Genomic DNA, 18,661 nt, shown 5'->3' with positions numbered 1-18,661 from the left:
AACATTGACTCTGACTTCTCTTCATAGATGCTGCCAGACTAGCTGAGCTTTTCCAGCAACTTCTGTTTATGACTCTCTGACTCTATCTCATTTGGCCTACAAGTGACTCCAGACTCAAAGCAAAGTGCTTGACTCTTACCCACTCTCTAAAATGACCCTGCCACTCAGTGCAAGGGCAATTAGGGATGGACACCAAATCCTATCCCAGGAAAGAATGAAGAGAAAGAGAGTGTCTTGTTCAGCTGGTTCAGAAGATAATTCAGACTCAACTATCCCTCTGTGGGACCAGAATTATACTTTGACCAGACCAGGGGACTATAGACCAGACTTGCACAAGACCAATTTCCCCAGCAGTAAGGTTGTCACTAGAGTGCTAGCCCAGGCCTCTGGATGAACTATTCCATCTCATAACCATGATGTTATTGTACAACCCGTGATGAGCTGACGAGTGTGAGGGACATATAAGAGATCAGAGGATGGGAGGATACAGGGTATGAATATCATTGAAAAAAGACATTTTTTCTCAACTCTTTTTGTTATGACATGTAGACCAGCGAAGATGGGCAGCCTTCCTTTCCCTACACTATATTAATGATCAACCATCATGATAGCCATTGACAGAAACAGAAGTTGCTGGAAAGGCTCAGCAGGTCTGGCAGCATCTGTGAAGAGAAATCCAAGTTAATGTTTCAAATCCTGTGATCCTTCCTCAGATAACTCTGATTTCTCTTCACAGATGGACCTGCTGAGCTTTCCCAGCAACTTCTGTTTTTGTTTCTGACTTACAGGATCCACAGTTCTTTTGTTTCTTTATGCTAGCCATTGATGTGACTTGTTTTATGGTTTATTAGTTGAATTTAATTTTCCACCAGCTCCTGTGGCAGCATTTGAACCTGCGTCCCTTAGCCTGGGCCTCTGGAACACCAGTCCAGTGACAATCTTGGTCTGGAGGTGTCATGGAGATGGGGAAGGCCAAAGGCCTGAGAGAATTTGCATGTGAGGATGGGAATTTTAAAATGAAGGCAAGCCCAGTGCAGATTAATGATGTGACAGGGGATGGAACCTGGTGATAGTTAATGGATGGGCAGAATGTTCTGGATTTGAAGTTTAAAGGAGCTTGTGAAAAATGGGAGAGCTGCCTAGGGGAGAGCATTTGAATGGTCAAATGAGGAAGTCACAAAAACAAGAGTGAAGCTTTTAGCAGCAGATATGCTAATCTGGGGTTATTCAGACTGTGTGAGCAAGAGGGGAATTGGCAGTTTCGATGGCAGAGTGGATATGCGATTGTAAGCTCACAGCATCAGATAGGACAGTTAGGTTATGAAACGTTTCGTTCAGCCTGAGACCGTGAGCAGTCAGGGACATGGAACTGGTGGTAGTGCGGGGCCAAGAGTTTGTGACAGCGACCCAACACATTGGCTTCAAATGTTTAATTGGAGGTAATTTCTGCTCATCCGTAATGAGATGTTCAATGAGCAGTCTGACAAATGAGAGGTGGTCAAGAGAGGTGGTGGTGAGTTTGTCCTGGGCGCTGTCAGTATTGTTAGGGAGCCTCATTTCAAATCTGCACATGATTCTAGCCTTCAGTGAGAGACCCACCCAAATGGACAACGAAGGAGCACTGGAAGAGGGTAGTGTGATCCGCTGTCAAGGACCAAGGCAAATGGAACAGGATGAGGAGCTATTCTCCTGACAGGAACCAAGCATAAGACGTTTGACACAGACAGACAAAGTGGGAGTGAGGGGTTGCAGTTAAATTAGAATTGCTTTTCCCCTCTTAAGCCTGAGATGGTTTGATTTATTTATTTCTCTTTTTACTCCTGCCCCTTACTGAGGTAGACCAAAGGGGTGTTCCCCGAAACCAGGATTTTGGATTTCAATTTTGAAAATACATCCTCGGCAAAAAAAACTTCAGATTAAATCAAAGACGCAATTTATTAGCAAAGCAGTCAGAACACAGGGGAATCGCTTCACTACTCAATCCAAACATACAGGCGCAAAGGGCATTAAGGAAGACAGGTTATAACTGACAATGAGAATAAAATCAGTTTACATGATTTACAGAGGTCGGTGTCCAGTAAGCAAGTTCCTCAGTGAGCTGGACACTCTCATTTTCCTTCGGGCAGGCCAAGTGCAGGCTTCCTGCAGAGAACAGAGATGGAGGGTCTGAGTCAGGCTGCTAACTCAGTCTGTCCCTCTGGAGGTCGAGCCCCCAGAATCCCAGAATTTTTAGACTTAAGTAATTCGACCACTTCTGATTTCAATCAAGTGACAAGGTATTTCATGGAGTCATACAGCATGGAAACAGACCCTTTGGTCCAAATAGTCCATGTCGACCATGTTCCTGAACTAAACTAGTCCCGTTTGCCTGCTTATGGCCTACATCCCTCCAAACCTTTTCCTATTCATGTACTCAGCCAGATGTCTTTTAAATATTTTAACTGTACCTGCATCTACTACTTCCTCTGGCAGTTTTTTTCTACATACGAACCACCTTCTGTTTGTCGAAAGTTGCCACTTATGTCCCTTTTAAATCTTTCTCCTTTCACCTTAAAAAATATGCCCTCTAGTTTTGAATTGCCCTATCCTGGGGAAAAAGCATTTACAATTCACCTTATCTCCTCATGACTTTATAAACCTCAAAAAGGTTACCCCTCAACCTGCTACGCTCCAGTGAAAAAAGTCCTAGCCTATCCAACCTGTCCTTATAACTTAACCCCTCCATTCTCGCCAATGAACCCAGGCTTTTGGAATTTCAATTTTGGAAATAAATCAGCAGCAAAAAAATTTAAGATTAAATCAAAGATGGAATTTATTAGCAAAGCAGTCAAAACACAGGGGAATTGTTTTGCTACTCAATCCAAACATACAGGCACAAAGGAAGACAGGACAGGGGAGGAGATCTAGTAAATCTTTTCTGAACCCTCTCCAATTTAATAATATCCTTCATATAGCAGGTGACCAGAACCAGTACTCCAAAAGTGGCCTCACCAACATCCTACACAACCTGAATATGACATCCCAACTCCTGTACTCAGTGGTCTGAGCAATGAAAACAAGTGTGCTTAATGCCTTTTTAAACATCCTGTCTATCTGCTTTCAAAGAACTATGTACCTGAATCAATAGGTCTCTCTGTTCAATGTCCTATCTCAGTGGGCTGACTGGATGGTTGTTGAGCTAACAATGAAGCTTCACCTCCCCCATCAGAACTTCCATTGCATGGTGATGAAGTAACTAATAGCATTAGCGTCCACTTTAACATAATGATATTTTGAGGCTTTCCTTTGCCCAGATTTAGCTGGGGGCAGGCAACCCCCATTTCTCCAAGCCCTCTGTGTAAGCTTTCACTGGAATGTCTATACAATGCAAGGGATTTAGAAGCTTCTAGAAATATGATCATGTGATCAGCCTCAGCCATTTTAAGAGTCCAGTGAAGTGGTCCATTTTTCAAAGAAACAGAATTTCAGTACAATGTAGAAAAGAATCTAGTTTTCCTAACTATTTCTCTTCATGCCCCTTCACCATGACATCTTGGGCGGCACGGTGGCACAGCAGTTAGCACTGCTGCCTCACAGCGCCGGAGACCCGGGTTCAATTCCCGCCTCAGGCGACACTGTGTAGAGTTTGCACGTTCTCCCCGTGTCTGTGTGGGTTTCCTCCGGGTGCTCAGGTTTCCTCCCACAGTCCAAAGATGTGCAGGTCAGGTGAATTGGCCATGCTAAATTGCCCGTAGTGTTAGGTAAGGGGTAAATGTAGGGGTATGGGTGGGTTGCGCTTCGGCGGGTCGGTGTGGACTTGTTGGGCCGAAGGGCCTGTTTCCACACTGTAATGTAATCTAATCTAATCTAATCTTGGTAAGAGCTATTTCAGCAGGAAGCAGAAATCTGATCAGCGAGGGGTAGAAGAAAGACCCCAGGGAAAATAGCCACAGGTCTGAACTGACAGCACATTCGAGGATTTTGGAGAGAAATTGGAGATGGAGTGATGGTTTGCAAGTGCAGAGAGGTCGAGGCTGGCTTGTTCAGGATTGGTTTACACACTCAGAACTGAGCCTCTGCTGTTTTCTTGCACTTGCGCATGGAGAGTGGGTGTTGCTGGCTGCCCCAGCATTTATTGCCCATCCTGAATCGCCCCTTGGGAAGGTGGTAGTGGGCTGCCTTCTTGAACTGCTGATGTTCCTGGGCTGAAGGTAGACCCACAATGCCCTCAGGGAGGGAGTTCCAGGATTTGGACCCAGCGACACTGTCAGAATGGCGATATATTTCCAAGTGAGGTTGGTGAGTGGCTTGGAGGGGAACTTGCATTTGGTGTCCCCATGTATCTGCTGCTCTTATCCTTCTAGATGGAAGTATTCATGGGTTTGGAAGGTGCTGTCTGAGGATCTTTGGTGAATTTTTGCCATGCATCTTGTAGATGGTACACATTGCTGCTACTGTGCATCGGTGGTGTAGGGAGTGGATATGGTTGAGGAGAAAGTGAGGTCTGCAGATGCAGGAGATCAGAGCTGGAAATGTGTTGCTGGAAAAGCGCAGCAGGTCAGGCAGCATCCAGGGAACAGGAGAATCGATGTTTCGGGCATAAGCCCTTCTTCAGGAATGAGGAAAGTGTGTCCAGCAGGCTAAGATAAAAGGTAGGGAGGAGGGACTTGGGGGAGGGGCGTCGGAAATGTGATAGGTGGAAAGAGGTCAAGGTGAGGGTGATAGGTCAGACTGGGCTGGGGGCGGAGAGGTCAGGAAGAAGATTACAGGTTAGGAAGGCGGTGCGGAGTTCGATGGATTTGACTGAGACAAGGTGGGGGGAGGGGAAATGAGGAAACTGGTGAAATCCGAGTTCATCCCTTGTGGTTGGAGGGTTCCTAGGCGGAAGATGAGGCGCTCTTCCTCCAACCGTCGTGTTGTTGTGGTCTAGCGATGGAGGAGTCCAAAGACCTGCATATCTTTGGTGGAGTGGGAGGGGGAGTTTTCATGGACAAAATGAACGTGAAATGGACCTGAGAAAGAAGCTGGAGCAAGATGTCAGTTTCAGCACTTGAGAAGGTAGAAGGGGGAAATGTGACTGAGGCAGCTCAATGGTGTGGTCAACTTGAGTGAAAGGTCAATGTACCATTCACACTTATTGTTGGAGGTGAGGATGGGAGAGGTGGAGGGAGGCAGATGAAATTAGGGGGATAGTTGATGGCAGAGGACCAAACCTATGCATCTCAGAATTATCTATCAGAATGTGTATGTTGGTGTACTGGGTCCAGTTATTTACTGGCTCCACTAGAGTAGTGTTTTCTAGAACAATGAGAGTACGGTAGGCACCCACCACCCCCATACCCGCAAGAGTTAAGTTCCAGGACCTACCGTGGATAGGAGTGAACCCATTCATTTAAATGGGAAACCTCCCTTCCCAGCAGCTTCCTGGTCCCTGGTGCTGGAATGTACCCTGTAGTGTGTTTGGGCCATGGTAAACCACAGGTAAGCTCAACCACAGAAAACCATTCCATGGATACCGGGGTAACTCTGTATTATTATACCAGACGTGCTGATCTACTGGGATCCATTAATTCATCAATAGTGTGCGAGCTTGCCAAAGGACATCAGGCTGTGGTGGTACTTGTACTGTTGGAGATTAATGACGAAAGCAAGTATGCACCATTAGAGGTCATGTCTGTATTGATTGGACCAGGGAGTGAGGATAGGGGCCATATCAGATCCAATGACTGGGCAGCCAGATAGTTTTACTTAGGACTAGATCCTCAAAGGTGTGGAAATGACTGGGGTCAACAACATGGAGTCATAGAGTCATACAGCATGAAACAGACCCTTCGGTCCATGCTGACCAGATATCCTAAACTATTCTAGCCCCATTTGCCAGCACCTGGTCCATATTCCTCTAAACCCTTCCTATTCATAGACCCATCCAGATGCCTTTTAAATGTTGTAATTGTACCTGCCCCTACCAGTTCCTCTGGCAGCTTATTCCATACATGCACCACCCTTTGCATGAAAAGGTTGCCCCTTAGGTCCCTTTTATATCTTTCCCCTCTCACCCTAAACCTATGCCCTCTATTTCTGCACTCCCCCATCCCAGGGAAAAGACCTTGTCTATTTATCCTATCCATGCCCCTCATGATTTTATAAACCTCGATAAGGTCACCCCTCAGCCTCCGACAGCCCCAGCCTATTCAGCCTCTCTCTCTAGCACAAAATTCCAACTCTGGCAACATCCTTGTAAATCCTTTCCGAACCTTTCAAGTTTCAAAGTTATTGAGTGAATAAAGAGCCAAGGGCCAGAGAGCTGGGTCTTTATTCGTGGTATTGTAGGTGACTTGAGAAAGGCTTTATCCTGGGGATGGGAACAGTGAGATCGCGAGGGCACTGAGAAGAGAAATGTGTTGGGGAAAGAATACAAGGAAGGTTCCTTTAACGTTTTTTCATGAGATGTGACCACCATCACGTGGCACAGCCAGCATTTCTTGCCCATTCGTAATTGCCCTTGAACAAAGTAGCTTATTTGGCCATTTCAGAGGGCAACCAAGAGTCAGTCATGTTGCTATGGGTCTGGAGTCACAAATCGGCCAGACCGAGTAAGGATGGCAGATTTCCAAACCTAAAGGGCATTAGTGAACCAGGTGGATTTTTGTGACAACTGACAACAGATAGATGAGTCTGGAGTCACAAATCGGCCAGACCGAGTAAGGATGGCAGATTTCCATCCCTAAAGGGCATTAGTGAACCAGGTGGATTTTTGTGACAAATGACAACAGATAGATGGGCAACATTTGGACTAGTTTTTATTCGAGATTTTAAAATTCAAATTATACCATCTGCCATGCGATTCGAACACATATCCCCAGAGCAGTAGCCTGGGGCTCTGGATTACTCGCCCAGTCACATTATGACCCGGTACCCTGGCAGAGCCAGTAAATGATTGGACCCAGTACACCAACATATGCAACGTGGTAGTCGATCCAGTGGATCCCAATATGTTAGCAAGTCCAATATAATAATGCTCTAATTGTTCTAAAAAGTACTGCATTCTGGTGTATCCATTCACTAATGGTGAGTTGACAGATGCAGGGTGGTTATCCCTTGTGGGTGAGTTCTGAACTGGGGGCAAGATTAGAGTGGTGCTGGAAAAGCACAGCAGGTCAGGCAGCATCCAAGGAGTAGGAAAATCGACATTTCAGGCAAAATTCCTGATGAAGGGCTTTTGCCCGAAATGTCGATTTTCCTGCTGCTTGGATGCTGCCTGACCTGCTGTGTTTTTCCAGCACCACGCTAATCTTGACTCTAATCTCCAGCATCTGCAGTACCCATTTCTGCCTACTGAACTGGGGGGGCATTGTTTTAACATTGTTGGTTACCCTTTTAGGACAGAGATGAGGAGAACAGTTTTTCTCAAGAGGGTTGTGCAACTCTGCTTCAAGAGGCGGGAGATGGTGGGTCATTGGATATTTTTCAGGTGGAGCTGGGTGTATTCTTGTTAGGCAATGGAATCACAGGTTAGCGGGGTGGATGGGAAGGTGGAATTCAAAACACAAGCAAATCAGCCGAGACCTTATTAAATAGCAGAACCGGCTCGAAGGGCTGAATGGCCTATTTATGGTCCTATTTCACAGATATGTTATTGTGTGTAATTGGTTCCAAGGTGTTTGTGCATAAAGTACAATAGTGAATCCAGCATATCATGAGTTGGAGTTGGGAGTTCATGTGGAGGTTGTAGAGGGTGTTGGTGAGTCCTCTTCTGGAGCATTGTGTTCTGTTCTGGTTGCCCTGTTATAGGGAGGATACTATTAAACTGGAGACGGTTTGGAGGAGGTTTACCAGGATGTTGCTGCGAATGGAGGGTTTTGAGTTATATGGAGAGGCTGGAAGGCTGGAATTTCTTTCACTGGAGCATAGGAAGCTGAGGGGTGCCTTATAGCGGTTTGTAAACTCATGACAGGTACAGATAAGATGAATGTCAGATGTCTTTTCCCTACAGTGGGGTTTTCAAAGCTAGGGAGCATATTTTTAAGGTGAGAGGGGAAAGACATGAGGCAATATTTTTACACGGAGGGTAGTTTGTGTTTGGAATGAACTTCCAGAGGATATAGTGGATATGGATATGTTACAATGTTTAAAAGACATTTGGATAGGTTCAGGAATGAACTTCCAGAGGATATAGTGGATATGGATACTGTTACAATGTTTAAAAGACATTTGGATAGGTTCATGAATTTAAAAAAAATGTTGGAGGGATATGGGCCAAGAGCAGGATGGTGGGACCAGTTTAGTTTGGGATTATGGTTGGCATGGACTGATTGGACTGAAGAGGCCTGGTTCTGTGCTGTGATAGATTCTATGACTCTGTTAGTGAATTCACTGACCTGGAGTCAATGTATGATGATGTTAATACACAAGTAGTTCCAGTGTACTTGGAGATCCAAGGTTTAGGCAAAATCAGTATAATAAGGTTTCCAATAAATGAGTGAATTCAGTATACAATCTAATCAAAATTGGTCAGTGGAGAAGGTTACCTCAGAGTACAACGGGATCTTGACTAGATGGGCCGATGGGCTGAGGAGTGGCAGGTAGAGTTTAATTTAGATAACTTGAGGTGCTACATTTTGGAAAGGCAAATCAGAGCAGGACTTAATGGTAAAGTCCTGGGGAGTGTTGCAGAATAAAGAGACCTTGGAGTGCAGGTTCATAGTTCCTTACAAATGGAGTAGGAGGTAGATAGGATAGTGAAGAAGGTGTGTGGTAAGCTTTCTCTTCTTGGTCAATGCATGGAGTATAGGAGGTTGTATCATGGCTGTATAGGGCATTGTTTAGGTCACTATTGGAATACTGCGCTCAATTCTGATCTCCTTCCTGTCGGAAGGATGTTGTGAAACTTGAAGGGGTTCAGAAAAGATTTACAAGGATGGTGCCAGGGTTGGACGGTTTGACCAAAATGGAGAGGCTGAATTGGCTGGGGCTATTTTTTCTGGAGGCTGAGGGGTGACATTATCGAGGTTCATAAAATCATGAGGGGATTGGTTAGGGTAAATAGGCAAGGTTTTTTCTGCAGGATAGGAGAATCCAAAACTAGAGCGCATGGGTTTAAGGTAAGAGGGAAAGATTTAAAAGGGACCTCGGCGCAACCTTTTCACACAAAGGGTGGTGCGTGTATGGAATGAGCTGCCAGAGGAGATGGTACAAATGCAACATGTAAAGGACATTTGGATGGTTACATGCCTAGGAAGAGTTTAGAGAGATCTGGGTCAAGTGCTGGCAAATGGGACTAGATTCATTTAGGATATTTGTTCAGCAAGGATGAGTTGGGCTAAAGGATCTGATTCCATGCTGTAAATCTCTATGACTCTAAGTATACCAGTGGATTCATTGTCCTAACATATCCAATATACCATTAGATCCTGTATCCCATTGAATTCTGCATTTTAACAGATCCATTGTACCAGCAGGTACAGCACACTGACAAATCTGATACCAGTGTGCTATGTAAAGTCACCATCTTCCAACCAGATTAAGGGCTGCTCTCTCATTAGAGAGATAGGACTGGTGGCAGTTTAACCTGAGGGTCACCATGCCTCAGATGAGGGGAGAGGTTGAGAAGGAAGGACTTTCACCAGTGACTGACCTCAGCCAGTGTAGGAATTGAACCCATGCTGTTGTTAGTCTGCGTCACAAACCAGTCGTCCAGCCAACTGAGCTAACCAACCTCCCCTATCTAGTGCACTAATATATTGATGGACCGAGTACACTTGTGAGTATAATGTATTAGTGGAACAAGGGCACTGGCAGTAAACTGGTGATCCAGTGTGCTGACAGATTTACTGCACTAATTGATCAAATGTGCTGGTGGATCTAACATAATCATTGACCCGGTGTATGGGTCCAATATATTGGTTTGTCTGGTGTACCATAGGATCCAGACAATGAATGTTGGCTGATCCTTTGTAGTATAGCCGCAGATGTGGCCCACTGCTTGGGGGCTGGGTGACGATGGGCACTAGTAGGTATGAAGATTGGACTGGGTTGGGGGTGAAACAGGATCACTGTCACCCGATGAGTCTTTTTCTCGCAGCGGACGGGTTTGGCTGAAACTTACGTTTGAATCTTTACCGAAGGTTGACCAGTTTGAGCGGAATGGTGGAGTAATTCCCAACGGTGCTCCGAGGTCAGGGCGGAGTGCAGTAACAAGTGCTGAGCAGAAGCAGGCCGGAGCCACGCCCACACTGAACCCTGACTCCATGCCAATAACAGGGAATGTCGCCCGGCAACCGCCCGGTCCGAGAGAGCCTGGCTCCCACCGGAATAGCTGCCCACAGCTGGTTCTAACTCACCGTGAAATCCAACCTACCAGGGAAGGCCAAAGAGTTACACACGAACAGTTCAGGAGTGCCATGGCAATGGTGGTCAACCAGACTGACCCCAGGAAACACCTGGAGACCCTCAGTCAGATTGGGGAGGGCTCCACTGGCATTGTGTGTGTGGCCACCGAGATACTTACAGGCCGCAGGGTAGCAGTGAAAAGAATGGACTTGAGGACACAGCAGCGCAGGGAGCTGCTGTTCAATGAGGTAAGGACCAGCAACGATAGGTACTCAGCATGGCCACCCAGGAAAGGGGAAAACAGCACTGAGGACCATCGATCAGTCAGAGAAAGAGAGATCTAGGGTCAGGGAGACAGAGACAGAGGGATCTAGGGTCAAGGGTACGGAGAGAGAGGGATTGAGAGACTGGGATTGAGACTCCGAGACAGAGAGAAGGTCAGAGATACAGAGAGGGGGATTGAGGGTCAGAGAGAGGGGACTCAAGGTCAGAGATATGGAGGGGGGGTCGAAGGTCAGAGAGGGAATGGAGGGTCAGGAATACAGAGAGAGAAATACCGAGGGGATTGGCTAGAGATACTGAGAGAGGGGATCAGTTAGAAGTACCGAGAGAGGGGATCGGTTAGAGGTACCGAGAGAGGGGATCGGTTAGAGTTACCGAGAGAGGGGATCGGTTAGAGGTACCGAGAGAGGGGATCGGTTCGAGGTACCAAGAGAGGGGATCGGTTAGAGGTACACAGAGAGTAAGGATTGGTTAGAGTTACCGAGAGAAGGGATCGATTCGAGGTTCAATGATGGTTGCGACGAGATTAGTGGCAGAGCGTTGCCTCCACCCAGCCAGCTCCCAATCACTGTGCGATCTCTTTGATCTGTTCTTCAGGTTGTGATCATGAGAGACTATCACCATGAGAATGTGGTGGAGATGTACAGCAGCCACCTTGTTGGGGATGAATTGTGGGTGGTCATGGAGCTGCTGCAGGGAGGTGCACTCACCGATATCATCTCCTACACCAGGTATGCTTGCAGCAGCCTCTGCCATCCAGGAACAGGGTTGTGAAAGCACAGTGAACCTCTCTGACCTTTTACTGTGAGCTCAGTTGGAGCACTGTGTCTGATATTGATCACGTCGCAATTGGATGGCCAATGGCATGAAGTGATAGTGCAGCACAGATGGGTTAATCTCCATTCCACCATTTCTATATTGGCTAATTCTCTCCAGATGAATCGTAGTCTTATGAATAATCTTTATTTATTAATTGAATATAAATAAGTATTCGTTACTCTTGCATCACTGGCAAGATTGACATTTGTTGCTGATCCCCTAATTATCCTTGAACTGAGTGGCTTGCTAGACTATTTGAAGGAAAAACAGTAGGCCACTCAGCCCTTCAAACCTGCTCTCCCGTTCAATAATATTGTAGCAGATCTGATTTTAGCCTTAACTGTTAACTCCTGCAAATCCCTGGATAAACTTTTATCCCCTGGATAATCTTTCATCCCCTCAGTCATCAAGAATTGATCTACCTCTGCCTTAAAAATATATAAATGTTCTGTATCCACGGACTTTTGAGGAACGGAATTCCAAAGACACTCGACCCTTTGTGAGGAAAATGTTTCCTCATCCCTGTTTTAAATAGGCGCTCCCTTGTTTTTAAACTTCGAACCCTCGTTCTTTCCACATCCACCTGGTCAAGTTACCTCAGGATCTTTTATGTTTAAGTTCAGTCCCTTCAGACTTGTTCTAAACTCCCAAGGACACAGAGCCAGCCTGTCTAGCCTTTCCTCACAATGCAGTCTGCTCACTCCAACTATTAGCAGTTACCTTCTCTAACTGCTTCCAATGCATTAACATGCTGCTGTGAGTACAGTGACCAGTACTCTACACAGAACTCCAGAGGTAGTCTCACCAATGGCCTGTATAACTGAAGCATAAACACCCTATTCTTCCACACAATTCCCCTCACAATAAAATATAACATTCTGTGAGTTTTCCTAATTATAGATTTTACCTGTCTACTAACCTTCTGTGATTCATTCATTCCTCTCCTATCCAGGAACCTTCTGGGACACCCAGATCTCTTTGCATTTCAGAGCTATGCAATCTTTCACCTTTTAGATAATGTGCCTTCTTTCTATTCTTTGTGCTAAAATGGACAATTTTACCCTTTTCCACATTATACTCCATTCACCAGCCCTTGCCTCACTCACAAGCTGTCTACATCCCTTTGTAGGATCCTGTATCCTCTTCATGACTCAGTTTCTATCTATCTTTGTGTCATCAGTAAACTTAGCGACCATTCCTTTATCCAAATCACTTACATAAATTTTAAAGGACGGTTGCCCCACAACTAAGCACGGTAGCACACCACCCTATCTGACTGAAAAAGACCCATTCAAGCCTCCTGTTAGTAACCAATCTTATACCCACACCAGTCTTTGGTGTGGCACAGTGGCTTAGTGGTTAGCACTGCTGCCCCCACAGGTACCCAGGTTTGATTCCAGCCTGGGGTGACTGTGTGGATTTACATGTCTTCCCCATGTCTGCTTGGGTTTCTGCCCACAGTCCAAAGATGTGCAGGCTAGGTAGTTTGGCCATGCTAAATTGCCCTATAGTGTCCAGGGCAAGTTAGATGGATTAAACCATGGGAAGTGCAGGGTAGAGGGATGAGACTGAATAGGATGCTATTCGGAAGGGTCAGTGTGGACTTAATGGTCTGAATGGCCTGCTTCCACATTGTAGGGATTCTATGTGACACCTTATCAAATGCCTTGGTACAATACATTCACTGGTTCCTCGTTTTATCTGAAGCACAAGTTACAAAAGAACTCCAATAGATTAGTTAAACACTATTTCCCTTTGACAAAACCATGTTGGCTCTGTCTGATGACCTTGAAATTATCCAAATGCCATCTTTATAGGTCAGGTAAGAGGCAACCACATTACTGTGGGCCTGGAGTCATACATTGGGCAGGGCAGAGACGAATGGCAGATTTCCTTCCCTCAAGTTCATTAGTGAACCAAATTTGATTTTGCAACAGTCGACAGTGGTTGCTATTAGACTAGTTTTTCTCTTTAAAAAAAGAACATTTCACCTGGTGGGATTTGAACTCACATCTCCAGAACATTAACTGAGTATTCTAGATCATTCTTTGAGTGAAACTACCACCTACACCACCACTTCCCTGCAGTGAACTGGCTGGGGATTTGTACACAAGATAATTGAGAGACTCTCTGATTTCCTCATGTCCTGTTAAACACGGAAGTTTGTAGAAAGTTACCATGTCAGGATGTCTGCAGTCACAGGGAGAGTTTCCCAGCTCAGATTTGGGCATTCCAGTTTGAGCTGTTTACTGTTGACGTTTCGCAAGGTTCGGCTATCAGGGCTGGTCATGATGTGAGGACTTCCTCATCCTCACAGACAATTCTCACACACAATCAACATGCTTGTCCCTGCATTATTTCCACCTGCACAGACATATTGGCACCTAGCTTTCCCCATCAGCAATATATTCCAAGAACTGAGTGCAAACCCTATCATTACTCCAGCTCACTTGATGTACTCCTTGTAATTAGATTCCAGCCTGCTGTTAGTCTGCATAATTACAAAGCAAAACCTGCTCAACCAGGTCCATTCGTTCACATAGTGGAATCTATAGGATAACTTGGTAAAGATATTTTAAATTATCTAGGATGGAGTGTAACTGAATAGAAACAGACTTATTTTAATGACTAAGTCTAAAGCACAAAGGATTAGAATATTGCTGATGTGGATGGCAAACATCAAGCTGTTGGGTTGGGTCCAATTTCAACAGCATTTGACCCAAGTTAATCTTCATCGCATCACTGTTTGACCCTGACAGGTGTCACTTTGGCTCCATTCACTCTCTGACCCCGAGGCTCACTCTCTGACCCCACTTACTCTCTGACCCCAGGGCTGTCTTTGACCCCAGTCACTTCCTGACCCCCAGCAGGTTTCACTCTGACCCCAGTCACACCCTGACCCCAACAGGTTTCACTCTGACCTCAATCTCTCCCTGACCACCAGTTTCAGTCTGATCCCAGTCATTCCCTAACCTCAAGTTTCACTCTGACCCCAGTCACTCTCTGACCCCAACAGGTGACACTCTGACCCCAGTCACTCCCTGACCCCAGATGACACTCTGACCCCAGTCATTCACTGATCCCCACAAGTGTCACTCTGACCCGTCATTCCCTAACCCTAGGTTTCACTCTGACCCCAATCACTCCTTGACCCCAGATGTCACTCTGACCCCAGTCATTTCCTGACCCCAGGTTTCACTCTAACCCTAGTCACTCCCTGTTCCCAGTCACTCCCTGACCCCAGGTGTCACTCTGACCCCAGGCACTCCCTGAACCCAGGTGTCACTCTGATCCCAGTCACTCCCTGACCCCAGGTGTCACTCTGACCCTAGTCACTCCCTGAACCCAGGTGTCACTCTGACCCTAGTCACTCTCTGAACCCAGGTGTCACTCTGACCCTAGTCACTCCCTGAACCAGGTGTCACTCTGATCCCAGTCACTCCCTGAACCCAGGTGTCACTCTGACCCCAGCCACTCCCTGATCCCAGATGTCACTCTGACCCACATCACTTTCTCTATATGTTCCGATACCTGATAAATTATGTTTAGTAATTATCCTGAATTAATTGCTCATACAGGATGGATGAGGAGCAGATCGCTACTGTTTGCCTGTCAATACTGAAGGCTCTGGCGTATCTCCATTCCCACGGTGTGATCCATCGAGACATCAAGAGTGACTCCATTCTGCTGACACTTGACGGACGGGTAAGAGGCAACTGTGCTCAAAGTTGTCATTACAACCTTTCAAAACCGGGGCAGTTACATGTTTGAGCACCCAGTGGAGGGCAGGCAGGAATGGGGTTGGACTCCTCACCTGGCCTGCTCTGGTTTGAGCCAATGGAGGATGATAGTGAGGGTGCTGAATTTCACTAGGAACTGGACTGCAGACATTGGTGGTTGTCCACTCCATTTAGTAGCAAGCTGTAACTTTGTGACTGTGTCAGAAACAGCAGCCAGAACAGCAGGGAGCTCTGAGGAAAACCCGCTGTCAGCACTTGAGGCAAATTTTAACCCAGAGAGAAATAAAACTGGATCTGGGTGAGACGGGAAGCAGCAAGTTAGATACTCGCAAATTTGTCATGACCCTGACCTTTTCCAGTTTTTATGGAGGATTGGTATTGTAATTATTTCCTGCATCTGATGATTCATTTCCACATGTCCAGATGACCCAGGCAGCAGCTAAAGGGAGACTAGGGATGCTACAGCCAGCACTTTGCAGCGCGGATTGTGGGCTGAGAGGAACAGGGATGTTCGAGCCCTTTCCCCCACCATGGCACAGCGGGAGAACTTCTCACTCCCAGCTGAACTGCTGGCCGTGCTGCAGTTCCTTGCAATGCCAGGAGGCAGGGACCATTGTTGACAGTGCCCTTGGGAACTGGGGTACCACGTGTTGGTCTGAGATCCTGTCTGTTGGCTGAGATATGGCAGGCGTTTGGGTTCAGGAGGCTGAATTTAAGAAGCTCAATAGACCGATGGGCAGGCACGCCTGCTGACTGGGTTACCCATCCCTGGGTGGGGATGGGATTGGTATCTACAATCACTGGATTTTACAGTCCACCAGCAGCCTGCCCCTCGTAAACCCACTGATAGGACAAGTGTATAATCCACCCCTCTCTCGCGTTTACTCTCCATCTCTCTGTCTCTCTGAAGGTTAAGCTCTCAGACTTTGGGTTTTGTGCCCAAGTGAATGAGGAGATTCCAAGGCGTAGGTCTTTAGTTGGGACTCCGTACTGGATGGCTCCGGAAGTGATCGCCCGGTTACCATACGGACCAGAGGTAAATCCAGCTGGGGGTGGGAAGTGAGCGCGGAGGGGGTGCAAGAGCCAGCCAATGTCAGCAAGGGAAAGTGAGGTTGACCGGAGGTCAGGCAGTAGGTCAGGTCAGGCGAGATGGAGTTGGAGTGTAGCATCAGTAAGGGGAAGAGCTGTCACCAGCCACCCATTTCCTGAAACCAGGAAGACGTTTGCAATCGTTTGCAATCGAGTCACTATGAGATTCATTTTGAGGAGTTAGAGTTAGGAAGGGGACCTTCTAAAGGGAGATATAGTGAGGAGTAATTGTGGCCGATTAGTTAAGGATATTAAAGAAAAGGACAGTGCAGGGAACCAGAGCTGGGACATCATATTAGAAGGAGGTCAGATAGGTTAGACTACCCAACATGCTGCTAAGGACATTGGTGAAGCCTCTTCTGGAATACTGTGTGCAGTTCTGGTAGCCCGGTTATAGGAAGGATGTTACTCAACTGGAGAGCGTTCAGAAATGATTTACCAGGATGTTACTGTGAACAGAGGGTTTAAGTTATAAACATAGACTGGATAGGCTGGAGCATGGGAGGTTGAGGGGTGACTTTATTGAGGTTGATAAAATCATGAGGGGCACAGATAAGGTAGGATGTAGAACATGGAAACATAGAACATAGAACATTACAGCACAGTACCTTTGGCCCTTGATGTTGCGCCGACCTGTGAAACCAATCTAAGGGAGAAAGTGAGGACTGCAGATACTGGAGATTGGAGCTGAAAATGTCTTGCAGGAAAAGCGCAGCAGGTCAGGCAGCATCCAAGGAGCAGGAGAATCGATGTTTCGGGCATGAGCCCTTCTAAAACCAATGAAATCAATCTAAAGCCCATCTAACCTGCACTATTCCATTCTGGTCCAAACGTTTATCCAATGACCGTTTAAATGCCCTTTAATGTTGATGAGTTCACTACTGTTATAGGCAGGGTATTCCACGACCTTGCTACTCTGAGTAAAGAACCTACCTTGACATATGTCCTTTTTCTATCCCCCCTCAATTGAACACTATGTCCCCTCGCTAGCCATCACCATCCGAGGAAAAAGGCTCTCACTGTCCACCCTATCTAATCCTCAGATCATCTTGTATGCCTATTTTAAATCACCTCTTAACCTTCTTCTCTCCAACGAAAACAGCCTCAAGTCCCTCAGCCTTTCTTCATAAGAACTTCCCTCCTAATAAATCTCCTCTGAACCCTTTCCAAAGCTTACACATCCTTCCTATAATGCAGTGACCAGAACTGTACGTGATACTCCAAATGCGGCCACACCAGAGTTTTATACAGCTACAGCATGACCTCATGGCTTTGAAACTCCAATGAAAGCTAACACACCATATGCCTTCTTAACAACCCTTTCAACCTGGGTGGCAACTTTCAGGGATCCATGTAAATGGACATTGAGATCCCTCTGCTCATCCACACTACCAAGAATCATACCATTAGCCCAGTATTCTATATTCTTGTTGCTCTTTCCAAAGTGAATCACCTCATACTTTTCCGCATTAAACTCCATTTGCCACCTCTTAGCCCAGTTCTGCAGCTTATCTATGTCCCTCTGTGACCTACAACATCCTTCTGCATTGTCCACAACTGTACCAACTTTAGTGTCATTTGCAAATTTATTAACCCATCCTACTATGCCCTCATCCAGGTCATTTATAAAAATGACCAACAGCAGTGGGCCCAAAACAGGTCCTTGCAATACTCCTCTAGTAACTGATCTCTAGAATGAACATTTCCTATCAACCATCATCCTTTGTCTTCTTACAGCTGAATTTTCTGAATTAGTGGTGCTGGAAGAGCACAGCAGTTCAAGCAGCATCCGAGGACAGGCAAAATCGATGTTTCGGGCAAAAGCCCTTCATCAGGAATAAGCTATTTTCTGATCCAAACCACTAAATCACCCTCAATCCCTTGTCTCCGCATTTTCTGCAATAGCTCACCATGGGGAACCTTAACAAACGCTTTACTGAAATTCAAATACACCAAATCAACTGCTTTACTCTCATCCACTGTTTGGTCACTTTCTCAAAGAACTCAATGAGGTTTGTGAGGCACGACCTACCCTTCACAAAACCGTGTTGACTATCCCTAATCAAATTATTCCTTTCTCGATGATTATAAATCCTATATCTTATATTCCATTCCAAAACTTTGCCCACAACAGAAGTAATTATTGGTCCATAATTACCAGGGTTGTCTCTACTCCCCTTCTTGAACAAGAGGCAACATTTCCTATCCTCCAGTCTTCTGGCACTATTCCTGTAGACAATGACAACATAAAGATCAAAACTAAAGGCTCTGCAATCTCATCTTGTATGCCTATTTTAAGTCACCTCTTAACCTTCTTCTCTCCAACGAAAACAGCCTCAAGTCCCTCAGCCTTTCCTCATAAGAACTTCCCTCCTAATAAATCTCCTCTGAACCCTTTCCAAAGCTTACACATCCTTCCTATA

The 18,661-nt window shown here is 46.0% G+C and overlaps 1 protein-coding gene across 3 annotated transcripts in view; it reads left to right on the top strand.

The window, feature by feature from the left end:
• LOC122553999 (serine/threonine-protein kinase PAK 4-like) overlaps positions 1–18,661 on the top strand; it is a 63,907-nt gene that overhangs the window by 27,388 nt on the left and 17,858 nt on the right. For 2 of the 3 annotated variants that reach the window (XM_043698485.1, XM_043698486.1), the window contains exons 4-7: positions 10,104–10,556; positions 11,188–11,321; positions 14,988–15,114; positions 16,060–16,185. In XM_043698485.1, coding sequence (XP_043554420.1) covers positions 10,104–10,556; positions 11,188–11,321; positions 14,988–15,114; positions 16,060–16,185 — 840 coding nt within the window. The remainder of the gene's footprint in view (positions 1–10,103; positions 10,557–11,187; positions 11,322–14,987; positions 15,115–16,059; positions 16,186–18,661) is intronic. The other variant, XM_043698487.1, reaches the window with a different exon arrangement.

Source organism: Chiloscyllium plagiosum, chromosome 10 (genome assembly GCF_004010195.1).
Source record: "Chiloscyllium plagiosum isolate BGI_BamShark_2017 chromosome 10, ASM401019v2, whole genome shotgun sequence".
NCBI classification, from domain to species: Eukaryota; Metazoa; Chordata; class Chondrichthyes; order Orectolobiformes; family Hemiscylliidae; genus Chiloscyllium; species Chiloscyllium plagiosum.
The sequence above is the reverse complement of the archived record's forward strand: the minus strand, read 5'-3'. Positions and strand labels throughout refer to the sequence as shown.